The sequence below is a fragment of the Notechis scutatus genome, chromosome 5, assembly GCF_049901735.1.
Source record: "Notechis scutatus isolate UNSWTSFEM ecotype Mainland chromosome 5, rNotScu1.2, whole genome shotgun sequence".
In the NCBI taxonomy this organism is placed as follows: Eukaryota; Metazoa; Chordata; class Lepidosauria; order Squamata; family Elapidae; genus Notechis; species Notechis scutatus.
In genome coordinates, this window is record NC_142013.1 from 67325623 (window position 1) to 67343520 (window position 17898).

A 17898-nucleotide genomic window follows, 5' to 3' on the forward strand; every position below is an offset into this window, starting at 1 on the left:
TGAAATCCCTCCTACCTTGCATATACTTTGGCTACATCAGTTTTTTGGGGGAAAGACATCTCATTTACCCATAAAAACAAACATAAAGATAAAAAGATTATTGGGCAAAAACAGAATTAAGAGAGTGAGCTGAGGATATATCTATTATTGTATCCATACATGTCCACATTTCTTTGTTTCCAGAAGCAGATGTTTCAAGAAAGGAGTGGGCGCATGCTTCAAGCCTTATCTCCAAGGCAAAGTCCCACAAGCAGTCCAACACGGGGACGTTCCCCATCACGTTCCCCATCTCCTCCTTCCCCTTGGCTCTTCAGAAAGGCTTCACCGCCTTCCTCTCCAAAGGTTGCCTCAGCATCCATTAGCAGCATGAGTGAAGGAGATGAGGATGAAAAGTAAACAAGGGAAAATTTGTAGTAAAAGAAAGAAGAAATATACCAATGGCTCTCCATACAGTTCAAAGTAGAAGAAAGAAAAGGATGCATAAGATGTTTCTGAAAAACAAAGTTATTGAGATTATTGGAGCACTGAAGATCTCAACTATAAAGTAGTACTTGCCAAAGGACAACCTGTCAAAAAAAGTCACATATGATGACAGAATATATAACAACGTCATTATTTCCCAACAGTTATGAATACTTTTAAATGCAACTGCAGCTATTGCTGCTTTAAGCTGTTGGACTGTTGTGAGGATTATTTGTTGAAAGGTTAATTTGGCAAACGTTAAGAAGGATTATTTTTGATTAAACAAGGCACATTTAAATTTGAATAACACTGCACTCTACTAAAACGTTGTATCTCACAAGAATAAAATGAAGTACTGCCTAGAAACAACAGAAGCTCCTACAGTGCCAGGAAACACTCAAATAAAATCATGCCATTAGAATTAAGCTCTGTCTTTCACAGTGGACACAATATAGGTCTACTGAATTTGATTAATATTGCTTAATGAGCAGGCTTTTGTAGACACCAAGAAAGTTATTCAATGTGAAAAAAGGGACAATATGTCCAGTGGTGGGATTCAATTTTTTTTACTACCAGTTCTGTGGGCATGGCTTGATGGACGTTACAGGGGAAGGATTCTGTAAAATCTCCAGTCAAAGGTGGTATTTGCCAGTTCTCCAAAATACTAAAAATTTCTGCTACCGTTTCTCCAGAACTGATCAGAACCTGCTGAATACCATCGCTGGATCTGTCCTCCAAAGCTTTTTTTTTTATTTTACAATTATTATTCAATATGATTTTATATCTGGTGAATTTGGTAAATTAACTCACAGTGCATGGTTCAATTCATTAATTAATGTTTATATCATACACTATATCATTTAAAACATTTTTTCCATATAACATATTATTACAAGAAGAAGAACCCAAGTGGATAATGCATACCATTTATTATTTCAGATGATAAACCTGGAAGAAATCAAGGGTGGCATGAGTGCTGTCCCATTTTGGTAAAATGTTTGGTAATGTGCATGTAATTCCATTAAGAATCAATGTATAATTTTTCTATAGAAGCAAAGCATTATATTACAACTGACTTTTTATTGCCAAAATATCATATTAGATTTTAGTAGTCAACTTTTCAGCAACTACAAGCAGAGCTTTGTTTTTTGCATACGGACTTAATAAAACATTTTTTGTTATTACATGCTGCTATATACTCTAGAACAGAGTTCCCCAATGTTTCCAACTTTGCGAACCTGTGGAGGGAGGTGGGGAAGGAAGAGATAGCTCTGCGCAAGCAGCTGACAAGTGCACACAGCTCCATTTGCACAAGGTACATATGTACCTGCTGCTCACTTAAATGGAGTGTGCATGCCCACACTGCTCATATGCAAATGAGGATGCGTGTGTGCGCTTGCCATCCATTTCTGTGGGCCCAGTTGTAAACCTTTCACGGCCCACTAGTAGGCCATAGTCCAAAGGTTGGGAATTCCTGCTCTAGAACAGCCTTTCCCTACTGTCTTTCAGGTGTGCTGGACAATTTCCCATAACCCTTAACATACCTGAGGGTGCATTGGGGAAAACTTGTCTAGAAACACACATATGCAGCATATAACTAAACATTGTAAGTAATCAGATCCTTTTTACCTGTGTCACTGGCATCACATCTACTGTTAATATTCAAAAGCAGACATGAGAAATTTACCTTGCAAAATAACACGTAGAAAGTGATTGGAATTTCAGAATACTTCTTATGCAGCCCATTGTCTTTTTTGCAAGGGAGTGGATCTCTTTGATAGTCCTATTGTGTTTGACAATGTTCTTTGAACACTAGTTCTTACTGATCAACTAACAGTTGAAACATCTCCCATCAGCCTTTCAATTTTTTAAAATGACAATTAAGATTATCAAGCGAAAGAAATGATTTGTGATATTATAGCAGACCTGCCTAATTTATGCCTATCAAGCTTAATAAAGTTGTAGCTATTAAAATGCACTTCAAATCAAACTGATTCCCAAGCCCGCATGGGAACATCTTTTTTTGCAATAATACAAAGTGGATTGCCCTCACCTTCTGAAATGTTTCTTTGAGTTCTCATCTACTCTACCACCCTGTATTCCCTGACGGATTCTCAATGAAATACTAAACCAATATTGTTCATCTTCCAAGCTAACATCCATCTCCACAAAAGTCTTTATTCTTTATATCTTGAAACCATGAACCACTGTATAAGACTGACAGACTGTATTTTGCTTCTTAATTTACAAATTGGCAGGCCTGTGGATTGATCTGTCTCTCAGGTGGTTGCTTCTACCTGGCCTTAAAATAATTAAAAATGCTAAGCAGTATCAGATCTGGGTGATACTTGAATGGGTGCCACTAGGAAAAAGGCGGCTATAGGCTAGTTTTGAGTTAAAACAACATCCTAAAAGAAAGCAGTGACATATGTTTTCAGTAGTGTTGTCAAAAACAAAGTAATATGGGTGTTTCAATGTATTTAGTAGTGTGAGTCCAACCAAAACAGATTTAATTTTATACTGTAGTTATACACATAATGTAGGTTATAATGTAGTTATACATATAACTACATTTTTGATAATCTGTCCAGTGCTTGGTTAATTTTGAATAGAGAGCCTTCTGTTCAAAAATCACAGTACTCAACTGGAAGATTCAATTTTAAATCAATGTTATATTTTATCTTAGATGGCTCTATAGAATTTTTTAAAGAAGGAAATAGCAAAGAAAAAAAATATTCCAGTAGAAATAAGAGACATTCATATAACTACAAACATAAATCACTTGTGATGATTAAAAATCACTGAGCAGGTTTATATTTTATATATGTGGTCACAGGTACTATCCTTTCCTTTTAAATTACTTAACTGCCTCAGCTGCCCTCTGCATAAAAAGATGGAACATAGCCAGTGGTGGGATTCAAATAATTTAATAACCGGTTCTCTGCTCTAATGATCAGCTAGGTATGTGTGGCTGGATGGTAATGTGGCTGGGTGGGCATGGCCAACTTAACATCACTCAAGGGGTGCCTTGCCTTGCCCTGCCTCTCCTCACCAGGCCTGGTCCAACCCACCCCTCCCATCCCAGCCATTCCTTGTCATTCCTGGCCGCTCATCTCGCTGGAGCGAGTAGTTTTCAAATAAAAGGAATGCTCGCCTTGTGCAAATAAATAACATCTTGACTTCAGGTTTGATGAATCTTGTAAAGTATTATTGTTCATTCTAATCTCCTTTCCTACTAACAGGTCCACCTCAGATTGTAATTTGCTACAACCTCTCTTGTCTTTTGCATCATTCTATGGGAAATCATTCTGGAATGTTATCTGTGGTGTTTGCAGTTTTACAAGTTTGTTTCCTCCAGCCCTGTTTTCACATGCAATTCTTACAAGTTATTTTGATATTCCTTCCTCCTTTATAAACAAAGTAGTGGTTAAGATGCTAGCCTAAACACCAAGAGACTCTGAGATTTAGTTCCATTTTAGGCTTGAAAAAATGGCTGAGTGACCAGTCACTCTCTCCCAGCCCAAACCACTTCTTAGATTGTGGTTGTGGAGAAACTAAGAGGAGGAAGGAATATTACATAAGTTCTCCACCTTGAGTTCCTTATAAAGTAATAAAGACAGGATAAACATCTAACAAAATAAATAAATCATTTGTGAGAATGATGTCCTTCTAAAGGAAAAGGTGTGCCAACTGCCTTGTCACATGCCTTACACTATTGCATTTATTTCATTTTTATCCGTTTTATTTTTTTTTCTACTTTTTTGTCTTCATTGATGGCACAGCCTGTGAAATTCTTACTGTCTCACATGCAAGGTTATATGGGAAACATCAGGTAAATACATCCATGTGACTGACAGGCAATGGTAGCAGAAATCACTAAGCAGCTACATTAAGACAGAAAGGTAGAAGCACCAGGGTGCAAAAAGCAGAGGATCTCGGAGAAGAGAGCTAAGACATCCTGAGACAATAAAAGACAATCAAAATACCTCAGGTAAATAAAATGGTTGCTGCTATTGGATGGATGAAATGTTAAAAATATTTCTCTGTGATACTTAAATTTCAGACATTTTTATGCAATTGATCAATTTAATATTATTTCCTTCACTGATAGCGAAAATTTTCTGTTTGTTTTGTTGATTTTATATTTTTTAAAAATCTGTGCTGTATATCAAATTCCAGTGAGCTCACACTCCATGTAAAGTAAATCCAGCACATTGACTTTTCTTTTATTGTGGCTTATCTCACATATACAAGAATTGGTATATGATGCCAAGCTTTAAATATTTTTAAAAATGGCAGTAGATAATGCAAAATACTTTTAAGGCAAGAGCAGGATATTTGATGCTTGGAAATGCAACTTTGATTTTTGTATTAAATAGTTAGACTGCTATTAGATATTACCAGTTAATCAAAATCAATTTATCTGACCAGTCTTTCGGGCTTTGTCTACATTTTAGGTGACATGGATTTTTGGCTGAAATTCTCAAATTTCCTACACTATAAATTCTAGACGTTTTTATAGAATAATAATAATTGGAAGGGACTTCAGAAGTCTTCTAGTCCAAGCCCCTGCTCAAATAGGAGATCTGTACTATTTCAGACAAATCGTTGTCCAGTCTCTTTTTGAAAGTCTCCAATGATTGAGCACCTACAACTTCTGAAGGCAAGCTATTCCATTGATTGATTGCTTTCACCCTTAGAAAATTTCTCTTTAGTTTTCGGTTGCTTCTCTCCTTGGTTAGTTTTCAACCAGCTTCTTGTCTTGCCTTTTGGTGCTTCGGAAAATAGTTTGACCCTTTCATCTTTGTAGGAGCCCCTCAAATATTGGAACAGTGCTATCATGTCAGCCCTAGTTCTTTTTTATTAGACTAGACCAGGGGCGTCAAATGCAAGGTTGACACCGTTGGACTAGACATACCCAATTCCTGTAACCGTTCTTTGGACGTTTTAGCCTCCAGCCCCCTAATCATTTTTATTGCTCTTCTCTACACCTTTTCCAGTGTCTTAAACATGGCTTGCTACATTTCTGCCACTTTTTTTTTCTTGTGGTGGAAAAATAGATAGGGCAGAGATTATAGGAAGCTATAATTTATTAATAGTCATTTGGAAGCCAAATCCTGGTTTGACCTTGCTATGAATGGATGTTTTAAATTTAGAAAACTGTGTGGTATGCATAGAATACTAAAAGTGTATGGAATTCATTCTAGTCATGCTTTCAAATATAAACAAAAACATCAACCTGTGCTTTTTTTCAGGAAATAGTAATTCCATGTAACTCTACTAACCCTGGGAATGATTTTCTAATGATGACAATATATACAAATCTCATCCTTTCTTTCTGCTCTCTATTGTCACAAATTACCTTAAGCTTTTTCCTTGTTTATCTTTCTAGAATAAATATTTTTGTAGTTCTGGTCAACACCAACATATCAGGATTAAATCAGGATCAAACCTTCAGACCAAATCTTGTAAATCTCTAAATATTGTAAGCTGCTTAGAATCTTTATGGAATCAGGTGGCCCCCAAAAATCAATCATCAGAATTTACACTTAAAAACCCTGGCATGGAACAACTTTCTCCACCTGCCTTCAAATAAATAAAAAGGTGAGAACAAAGCATGTCTGTCTTTGACATTTGCCGCTCAAAGGTCAGTAGTCAGCTTTTTGAATCGGGTGGCAACTATGGCAACTTTATGATCTGTGAACTTCAACTCCCAGAATTCCTTAGCCAATCATGCTGATCATAAAGTTGCATAATTTCCCACCCAATTTTGTATATAAATCCAGCTTTAGCGTTGCACTTACCTGCACTTAATAGGAATAAAATCCAAGCAATATTACAGAATTAAGGTTTCTATTGTTTTCTTTAGAAACACTAGAAAGAATGTGACATGCAGGAGATAATCAGGGACAGATTTAAAAAAAATATTCAACTACTTTTTCTCCATGACTATATTGTGTGGACAGATCCAGAATGGATGCAATTCAAATTTTAATCATCCAAATATTTTGGGTTTGACTGAACTTACAGCAAGCAATGGCGCTTCCAGCATTTTATTATGATGTAACACACTAACAAAAAGGCATGGAAATACTTGTATTCTCCTACCATCTTCAATTTCCAGTGATAGTAGGAATATTGATAAATACTTGAAGAGTCTTAATTTATATCATGGATTGCTGAGTAATATTGGCTACTTCACTCAGCAAGCACATTTTATCCCAAAGCCAAGTTTGCCTTTAAATCAGCGATTCCCAACCTTTGCGGCTTGGAGAGGGGAAGAGGGCTGCCTGAGCAGTGGGCCAGGGCGCACACCACATGCACACGTGCAGCTCCTTCAGGCTTCTCCACACCAAAAGCTTTTGCAAAGGGACAGCCTGAAGCACCATGAGATCACTCCCCTGAAGCCTTTCTTCCATTTGCAAAAGCTTCTGGCATGGATAAGCCTTTTGGGGGGGTGCAGTTTTGTTCTCCTTCAGAATCACCTAGGCTACAAAAGCAGATCAGGTGTCCTGCACAGGCAGTGGCAGTGAGTCAGCGAAGCTGAGCAGGACGCACTTGTCCGACTCAGCCTCTGCTCTCACCATTCCGATTTTGGAGTATTGGGAGCAGACAGCTTGGCAGTCCAGAGGGGAAACCAGAATGTGTGAGCTGCAGACCAGCACGCACATACGTGCAGCTCCACCCAAGCAAGATAGAAGCCTTTGGGGCGCTGGTGTCCGCAATTCACACAAGTGGGGCTGTACACGCATATGCAAGTGCCAGCCTGCCTCTCACGTGGCACAGTTGTGACTAGGCCACAGCTCGGCAAACCAGTTATTACACCGGTTGAATCCCACCCCTGCTGAGAAGCAATGTCTGGACTGAGTAAATGGTTTCCAGATTGACTTTTTGAGGTTAAAGATAATTGAGACTCTGGGGCAATGATAGACCACTGACAGACTATTGAGCTATACTGGGACATTAAAAGAAGACAAGATGTTTCAGCAGGGGGAAATAAGTGGGTTTCAAAAGGAAATTGTGTCGATGTTTCAAAGAATTTATGATATTATGACAAGGAATCACAGGGAGATAATGGAATGTACGAATAACATAAAATAGGAAGCTAGAAAGTGCTCCACAAAGGATAATGACTAATTATCAAAAAGTCCAGGAAATAGAGGAGATAATAGACAGACCAGGGCAAAAGATAGAATGGACAAATCTACAAATAAAACAGGAAGATTAGAAAAAGAAGGCAATAAAAACTTATGAAGCAATTCAGGGAAAATACATGCTAAAAGACCAAAAAATGATAGTGGTTAAACAGAAAGATATATTTGAAAAGAAAATAGAGATTTGGGCAGATCCTCTGGAGGTTTGGCAGCAAAAGTAGAGATGGAAGAGATATTTAAGCTAACCAGGAAAGATGCAAATCGAGATGAAGACCCAAGGGAGAAATTTGGGAGGCAAGCTAAGAAAATAAGAATTGAAATATTAAAACGAACAAGAGATGATGAATAGAGGAAATGTTATATAACACAGGATTGGCTGTATTAGGGGTTAGAACAGAGGCAGAAACAAGAAATAGGGGGAATACTATTATGCATATTTTATATAATATACTAAAAGTAATAGCTAGACATAAAGATAAAATGTTGAAAGATGGTGATATTATGTATGTCTTAATGATATTGTTATTGTCATTGGAATGGGGAACTAAAATATTTAACAATTAAATAATGAAGGTCTATATTTTATCACAAATATGTATAATAACATTATAAGTACATAAATGTGATCTAAATAACAAATATTAAAATTATCATTACTACTTGTATTTAAATGAAAATACCCTTATTGCCTCACTGTTCATGTATTGATATGGATACACACACACACAAACGCACACACACAAACCATATTTTAAAAATGATTTGGTATACAGCTGCATGTACTTAAAAAGAATTTCTGTATTGGAATTATACTTCAAATTACCACATTAGAAAAATAATTGTAGAAAGTTAGCACCCACCCCTCTCCTAGAAGAATGAAATACTTTGTGAAATATTAAAAAGGCAGAATATTATATTTCCCTGAAAACATGTTTCTTTTTACAGGCAGGTGTCAGCACTCTTAAAGCCCTCAGCAGATGTCAGCACTTAAGAGATAAAGAAATAGCTAGCTCCATTCATAAGTAAATTCCCTGCAGCAAGGTCTGAACAAAGGTAGGATTAGTCCTCAGCCATAATAGGAATTGCCCAGAACACAAGCTCCTTCATTGCATCATCTCAGTTGCACCACACCCTCCAAGCTTCAAACAAATCTGGGACAACCTACAGAGCCAGCTATGACCCCTACAACAGCAAATAGAATACATGTTCTTGAATAGGAATGGGAAGCTCAAGTTCAAAGCCCAAGAGAAGGTATAAATACCCCTCACTTTTATTTCCATGTGGTCAGCTGCCCAGAACAATGTGCTTGGTGGTTCTGTTGTTGTTAGTTGCAAAGTCATGTCCAACCCTGTAGACAATGTTCCTCCAGGCCTTCCTGTCCTCTACCATCCTCTGGAGTCCACTTAAGCTCATGCCAACTGCTTCAGTGATTCCATCCAGCCACCTCATTCTCTGTTGTCCCCTTCTTTTGTCCTCAGCATTAGGCTCTTCTCCAGTGAGTTCTTCCTTCTCATTAAGTGGCCAAAGTATTTGAGTTTCATGTTCAGGATCTGGCCTTCTAAAGAGCAGTCAGGGTTGATCTCCTCTAAGACTGACTGGTTTGATCACCTTGCAGTCCAAGGGACTCACAGGAGTCTTCTCCAGCACCATAGTTGAAAGGCCTCAATTCTTTGGCGCTCAGCCTTTCTTATGGTCAAACTTTCACAGCCATATATTGCAACTGGGAAAACCATAGTCCTGACTATACGCACTTTTGTTGGCAGAGTGATGTCTCTACTTTTTAGTATGCTGTCTAGAGTTGCCATAGCTTTCCTCCCCAGAAACAAGTGTCTTTTAATTTCTTGGCTGTAGTCCCCATCTGCGGTGATCTTGGAGCCCAGGAAAATAGTAGTCAGTAGTCAATGAAGCAGATGTTTTTCTGGAACTCCCTAGCTTTCTCCATGGCAATTTTGGCAATTTTATTGCCAAATATAGTATATTGGCAATTATATCTCTAGTTCCTCTGCCTCTTTGAAATCCTGCCTGTACTGTTGGTAGTCTTCAGTCCACATACCGCTGGAACCTAGCTTGTAGGATTTTAAACGTAACTTTGCTAGCATGTGAAATGAGTGCAATGGTGTGGTAGTTTGAACATTCTTTGGCATTGCCCTTCTTTGGAATTGGAATGTAAACTGACCTGTGGCCACTGTTGAGTTTTCCAAATTTGCTGGAAAATTGAGTGTAGCATTTATACTGTATCATCTTTTAAGATTTTGAATAGCTCAACAGGAATACTGTCACCTCCACTAGCTTTGTTGTTGCTCAGATTTCCTAAGGCTCATTTGACTTCATATTCCAGGATGTCTGGCTCAAGGTCAGTGACCACCCCATCGTGGTTATCAGGGATGTTAAGCTTCTTGTATAGTTTTTCTGTGTAATTTTGCCACCTCTTCTTAATCTCTTCTGCCTCTGTTAGGTCCCTACCATTTTGGTCTTTTTTATCATGCCTATCTTTGCATGAAATGTTCCCTTCACATCTCCAATTTTCTTGAAGAGAACTCTGGTCCTCCCTATTCTATTGTTTTCTTCTATTTCTTTGCATTGTTAATTTAAGAAGGCATTCTTATCTCTTGTGATTCTCTGGAATTCTGCATTCAATTGGGTGTATCTTTCTTTTTCTCCCTTGCCTTTCGCTTCCCTTCTTTCCTCAGCTATTTGCAAAGTTTCCTCAGACAGCCATTTTACTTTCTTGCATTTCTTTTTCTTTGGGATGGTTTTAGTTGCTACTTCTTCTACAATGTTGTGAACCTCTTTCCATAGGTGTTCGGGCACTCTATCAGATCTAATTCCTTAAATCTATTTGTCACCTCTACTGTATATTCATCAGAGATATAACTTAGTTCATACCTGAGTGGCCTAGTGCTTTTCACTACTTTCTTCAATTTAAGCCTAAATTTTGCAATGAAAACTCATGATCTGAGCCACAGTCAGCTTCTGGTCTTGTTTTTACTGATCGTAGAGCTTCTCCATCTTTGGCTGCCAAGCACATAATCAATCTGATTTCTGTGTTGACTGTCTGGTGATGATCATGTGTAGAGTTGTCTCTTGGGTTGTTGGCTGTCTCTTCTTACGTACTTAAAAGGCAAGAAATATCACAATATCAGAAAAGAATGATAGTCACCCAGAGGAAACAACAGCCTTTCCCATTTTACACCTAACCTAAAGGAGTCCAATGACCAGGCTCAGGGAAGTGCCAGGTTTCCAAGGCTCATTTAAAAGCATGCAAGGCAGGGGAAGTTTGAATTTCTGGGAAGCTGCTATTCCATAAGGCAGGCACTATGACAGAAAAGGCACATTTCCTGGGACACACTAGATGACCCTACTTACCAATCTAATAGTTCAAATAATAATGTTTGGAAAAAAATCTGAATTACCATTTTTTTAGAATACCTCTATTAACATGGGGATCTTTCTTTCTATACATTTGAGAGCCAGTTTGGTCTAGCAGTTAAACCACTAAGCTAGAAACCAAGAGACTATGAGTTCTAGTCTTGCATTAAACCCTAAAAGTCAGCTTGGGCCAATCATTCACTCTCAGCCCACAATGTCAGGCTTGTTCAACAAGCACACAATCAATTATTATTACAATCAATGGAACAACATTTGGTTGATCCAAATAAAGCAAACTTTGCACTTCTGGGGAAAAAGATAAGAAAAAAAATCCTTTTCTCTACATATATGAATCTCTACATATTAAATTTTAGGAGCACATAATCAGTTCTCTCACTAAATGGATATGTCAATTGCAAAACAGGAATTTTTCAGAAAGCAAACTAATATGGTTGTTCTTCTTATGTTCTCCTGTAATTTTTTCTTCTTGACAGATGGCCATTCTTCCAATAAAACACGACTTTAGCCAGTCATCTTCTTTTTTTGTCTTTTAGAATGTCTGTGGAGTATATGGGAAAACCAATGTATTTGTGGAAATATCAAATTATGTTTGAAGCTTGATCTTTGGAGCATGTTTTAGTTTAATTTAGTTTATTGTCATTGCACCTCATACAATGAAATTAAATACCACCTTAAATACCCCTGATATTGCATTAATATTGCACTATTCAGTAGAATTCAATATTTACTGCCCTGAGATTCCTGTTTTTCAGCCTATTTGTCCTTGTTTTTATTATCATGTACCATCTGCCAGATGGTAATAGTTCAAAAAAAGGGTGCCCAGGAGATGGATCTTTGAAAATGTTTCGAACTTTCTTAAGGCAGCGGGAGCTATACAAGCTCTTCCAAAGAGGGGAGAGAGAAACCAGTGATCTTCTGGGCAATGACCTTAACCCTCTGGAGTGCTGTCCTACCTGCCACTGTGCAATTGGCAAACCATACACAGGTGCAGTAAGTTAAGATACTCTCTATGGTGCAGCGGCAGAAGCTCACCAACAGTTTTTCATTCAGTTGTTGTTTTCTGAGAAGTCTCAGATAGTATAATCTCTGCTCCATTCGATCTCCATTGATAAGCAAGGGCTGGATGTCTAATCCAGGGGTCTCCAACCTTGGCAACTTTAAGACTTGTGGACTTCAACTCCCAGAGTTCCTTAGCCAGCTTTGCCTGGAGCAGGGTTCGGGTCTCCCTGCCGAGCAGCCCCAGTGAAGCACATCATAGGGGGTCTGTACCCCTGGCAGCTCCTGGGTGGCAACTCCTCAGCCATTCAGCAGACCCGCCCAGCCCGAAGGAGGCAAAACAGCCAGCTAGAAAGGCTGAATAGGGGTGGTGAAGCATGCCCATAACCCACGACCACAAGTGGGGAAAGCCACATTCTCATTGGAGTCCTGGCTGCCCAGGCCCAGCAGAGATGGGGGAGGGGAGGCATGTAATCCTGGCTGGGTTGGGCAGCCATAGCGCCAATGGGGATTGAGCTTTCCGAACAGAGTGCCCGTGGGTTGCAGCCGAGGCCAGTCTCTCAGGCAACCAAAGCCTGTCTCCTTTGCCTCCCCTCCCTCAGTTCTTGGATGAGCCGCTTGCTGACCCTGGATGCCCAAAGGAAGTGCCTGGTGGCTGTTTCAAAAGGGGCAGGGGCAGTTTATGCAGTGGGCAAGCCACAGGATAGTTTGATCCTCCTTGGTCGGGGCACCTCCCTGGGAATTGCTACCTGGTTCAGCCCAGGGCTTTGGAAAAACAGGACAGTGCAGAAAGGGGAAAGGGGAGAGAAGTCCAGCTGGCAGATAAAAGCTGCAAGGCTCTGCCCTAATTCTTTTGGGCAAGCCGTCCTTGCACAGTTCTCCAGTCCCCACCCACTGGCCCATGCTCTACCTTTGGTAGAGGGCAGTGTGTGCAGTGTGAGCCTTCCTCCCCCACGTCAGCCTTACATTTGCAGGCAGCCCCAATGAACTTTGTAAGCCCCACGGGCTAGAAGGTTGATGCCATTCAGCCCCCTCCCCCAGCTCACACCTCCACTTGGAGTCCTGGACTCTCCACAGCATAGTTGCTGGGGTGGCCAGGGACCACATGGCACCATTGCTGACATTGCCCCTAAGCCAGATGGCCAGCCCTGGATTGTTGTGCTGTTTCAAAGCATCCTCTGAAGCTGCGTCTAGTGCCAGGGTTTGTGATCCTTCCTTCCTCTCCCTCCCTCCCTCTATCCATCCATCCATCTCATTCACTTTCCCTTCCCTCTTTCTCTCCTTTTTTCCCCCTCCCTTTTTCTCCCCTCCCTTCCTGTTCTCTCCCTTTCTTTCTTCCTTCCCTCCCTTCTTTCTTTCTTTCTTTCTATCCCTCCCTCTTTTTCTTTCTTTGCACCCCCCATGCCCTGTTTTGGGCCTAGGAAGCCTCCTTGGAGCCAAAATGGGGCATGAGGCACGCTGCACTCCCCCCCCCCCGTTTTGGAGTTAGGGAGCCTCCCTGCACTTACCTGGGAGCCAGAACCATGTGCGTGGGGACTCCTGGGAGGGGAGGGGTCAGCTGGTCTTTGGAACTACTGGTTCGCCAAACTGGATGTAAAATTAACATCCTGTTCTCCTGAACCAGTTCAAACCGGCTGAATCCTACTGCTGAGTCTAGGAAACCACATTTCCCAATTTTTTTCATTAAAAAAATCAATATAACAAATTAAACTTGAAATGAAAGCTATCAACCACTTATGAAAAGTACATTCATTATTACCCTTTTCACAAGTAAAAGACAGATGGTTTGGAATGCTAACAGGATAATTAAGTTTAATAACCTATACTGAGTTCTTATTCACCAAGTATTCAACTGAGTATTTTCTTATACTTCAGCATACAAATTAATATAAAGATTTTTACAAGCATTTTGTTTTTAAGAATGCTTATTGTCCTCAAACTTGTAAGTCGAGGACTTTGTTTTAAGAGGCATTTCAGCAATTAGAAATTGGAATTTATGATTGTTAGTCAAGTGCCCACAAATTATATTTATGTAAATTGACTACAAATGTAATTTGATACTTACAACCTATTCATCCTTAGATGATTTATGCTGAGTTAACTTTCCTGATTTGAGTTACTGAAGGGCCTCAGGTGTGCATAATATTGATAGTACAACCAACAAAAAGTGTATTTTTAAAAATATTCATAGTGGAAATGTGGAAAAAGACTTGCAAAAATTGTACACGATCAGACTAACCAGGCATTTTGTGAGCCAAATAGATGCAAATCACTGTAAATTTTGCTCCAAAAGTTAACAGAAATAGTAGTAAGGATTTTAAATACTTTTTGTAGCAGGAAAAACTAGCAAAATAAGGTGCAATAAGATCACCTACATTAGTATTTGTTCTATGCCAGTGGTGGCTAAACTTTTTGGGCTCCTGTGCCAAAAATTGCACATGCGCTCGCACTCATGTGCCAGCACCAAGAAGGCAATGCACGCAGCCCCATGTCCCCTGCGTATGCGCGCACGATCCCCCGCTGCCCCCTTACCTGCACTGCACATGCGCACGCCTCACAGCTGATTTTTCGGCCCGTTTGAGGCCTTTTTTGGCCTCTCAGAGGCTCGAGGGAAGCCTCTGCAAGCCTCTGAAGGCAGAAAAATGGGCCCTTCTGTCACTTCCAGTATTTCCGGAAATACAGCTGGGAGGCATGCGCATGCGCAGTGAGGTAAGTTTGTCTGGGGCTCACATGCCTGCACAAATGTCTCTGCGTGCCACCTGTGGCATGAGTGGTTCTATGCTGTTCAGGGTATAAAGTACAAACATCATAAAAGCAAATAGAAAATTGTTCCAAGTGATTTGCATATACTTTTACCTACCTTGTCTAAAATTTGAAGCATGGGAATATATTCAAAATGAATATTAACTAGATTAATATTCATTTTAATATGAATCTTCCCTAAAACAATACATAAAAAGTTCAAGTTGCAAGGTCCTGCTCATGAATGGAGACTCCACTCAGTTTTAACTCTTTTTCTGACATTAAAATCCGTGGCCTTTCTCTCATGCACATACCCTTTCAAGAAAAACACTGAAGCATTAGACAAACCCATGTGAGGAAGTCAAAATGGTGGCATACAAAGGCAGCAATGCCTGGGTTTGTTGTGTATCACTGTCAGAAACATATTAAGTTTATGCTGAATGTAACTTCTCCAAGCAATCGTGACCAGGGGTGGGATTCTACCAGTTAGCATCTATTCGCTAGAACCGGTTGTTAACATTCTAAGCAGTTCGGAGAACCGGTTGTTAGAAGAAATTACTAGCCTAATCCTGTAAGGAAGGCAGGAAAGAAACATTCTGGTGTTGCTTACAGAAACTGCCTCTCCATTAACTCTTTATTACATTCTTGGCAGGACTAGACTTGCTGTCTCTGGAACTTCTCTGGAGTTTTTTTCCCCTCCTTTGCTGGTACTTTGCTTGTGTGGAGTGACCATTCAAAGTTACAATGGCACTGAAAAAAGTGATTTATGACTGTTTTTCACACGTACGACTGTTGCAGCATCCCCACAGTCATCAGAGGCCAGGTGAGGAGATGCGTGCCTCGATGTGAGTGATGTATATTGCACAGGTTTGGGGGCTGAGAAAATATCTAAGCCCATAGCATCCTAGCCATAAACTGCTTCAACTCCTCCCCTTGGGATAGTGCTAGGCATCACACACCAAAACAACTAAATACAGTCAGCTTTTTCCTCTGTGCCATCGCTCTGCAGAACATCTAATCCTTACAGTGCTGTCTAATGTCTATGAATATTTATCCATGATTGTAGTATTATTATTTATTCTTATTGTTTTCTTTACTCCCACCTTTTATTAGTATGATGATGAATCTGTTGCTTGGCATGTACACTGAGTGCTTCTGTACTGGAGACAAATTCCTTGTGTATCAAATCACTTTTCACCAAATAATGTTCAATTTAATTCAATTCAAATCAATTCAAACTGAAGAATTTGAGAAGATATTATTTCTTGCCAAAACTTAAGCATCCCAGAACATATTATCCTCCAAAATCTATTATCTTCCATGTACTTCAACTCTTATTACAGTATGTTGTAAAAAAAATTAATCACCTGAATGAGTTGTAAAAAAAACCATTTTCAGTTTTAATCCTTCTTCCTCAACCTTTAACCACTATTGTCTAGAAATATTTAAAATGCTAAATTATTTTTTATTCTGAAGTATTAATTTTTAGAACACAAGTATAAAAAGGCAAATAACTACTGCCCAGTCTACTGAATCATGACATAACAAATCCATCTAGATTTCAACAGGCCACCTATGTTACACTTCATGTATTTAATATGATCATGTTATTCATTGTGTATAGCATGAGATTTACAAGCTCAGAAACATGCTCTAATTGAGAAGTGTAAAATCAGACATGTATTTTTGACATTCTTTCTCACATAATTCCCCAAAAACACACCTGCTCACACATAGGGCTCTATCCAGAGCATCAGTGTGGTAACTTTTGGCAAAGAGTCTATACATCTTTTCTTTTTATAGTAATCTATGTCCTGGGACTGGTTTGCAAGAAAGGAACTGTATCAAAATGAAGGAATTAATGGGGGAAAAAATCATCCTGTTTTCCTTTGCTCTGCTTTGTTTTTGCAAAAATAATATGCTGCTAAGGATTCTTGTGCCAGAATGGAGCACATAATGCAAAAAGGACCTTTCTTAATAGGAACAGAACTTTGGGAAAAATGACCAGTGCAAGACCATATGTAGTTAAGGAGAGAGGCCCCCAAGCCTTCTGGGACAGGCAGCTGAGCTGTGCGTGAGATGGGAATTTCCTTAATCTCTCTCCCAATTACATGACCCAGAGTATATGCAGTGTACCCTGGCTTTCCAGAGCAAACAGTACACACAGAATCAACAGAAATTACAGAAATATATATACACAGGTTCAACACAGTACAAGGAAAAAAATGAGTAAAAGTATCTAATTCAATGAAACAGCTAGAAAGATCATCCAATGAACAATAGCTTCTGCCACAACTGTCTTGAAACATTGGCAATAGATTTCCTTCCATTTATTTATTTCAGAAAATTTATATTGCTGCCCAACTCCCTCTCAGTAACTCCAGGTGGCTTATAAAAATAAAAGCCCAATATAAAAACAATAACAAGCAATAAATCCATCACTCTTCTAGTGACAAAATTTCAATGAAATTATCCTATTCCTATGCTTGGACATAGGATGCAGCAGAAATCATGGATACAGTGGACAATTGGGGAAAGACACTTATACTTACTAGTATGGGTGCATGGTTTTAAGGTGCTCTGTCCAGACTCAGTATATTTTTGGTTCTGATTTGTTGTTTCAGATTACCATTCTACTCCAAACAGAAGCACTATGATTCGTGTACTCATTCTCTCTCACACACATACACACAGACGCACACACACAGACAGGAAGAGGAAATGTTGTTTTCAGTGCTTGCTTTCTTAAAATATCTTCTGAAAACACTCAGGTAGTCATTAACAAATCTGTCCTAAGTTCAGAATGACCCTCCCAATCAAACCATAATCAGTCACACCAACTTCAGCCTTTTGGATGGATACAAAGATAAAGAGCTAGGACTTTTCAGACACAGAGTCCAGCTGGAAAAATCAAGAAAAGGCAGAATAGGCATAATTGTGCTCAAAGGATTACTGGAGTCTTGTACAGTAAACTCTGCTAAAGCAGATTAAGTGATAGGATGCTACAATTGAAACAAAAACACACCATACGTGTGGTAAAAGCTTCAGACAGAAGAAAGCAGTCAAATTTGGGAAGTAAATTTAAGTGCCAAAACCCTAACTATTTTAAGAATAAATGATGAAAATATAGCCCCCAAAGAATCAATAATAAACA

At 39.2% G+C, this 17898-nt stretch overlaps 1 protein-coding gene across 1 annotated transcript in view; it reads left to right on the forward strand.

The window, feature by feature from the left end:
• The window catches only part of PCYT1B (phosphate cytidylyltransferase 1B, choline), a 75891-nt gene extending 74236 nt beyond the window's left edge, over positions 1-1655 (forward strand). The window contains exon 8 of the mRNA XM_087966895.1: positions 184-1655. Coding sequence (XP_087823021.1) covers positions 184-396 — 213 coding nt within the window. The 3' untranslated portion in view covers positions 397-1655. The remainder of the gene's footprint in view (positions 1-183) is intronic.
• Positions 1656-17898: the final 16243 nt, after the last annotated feature.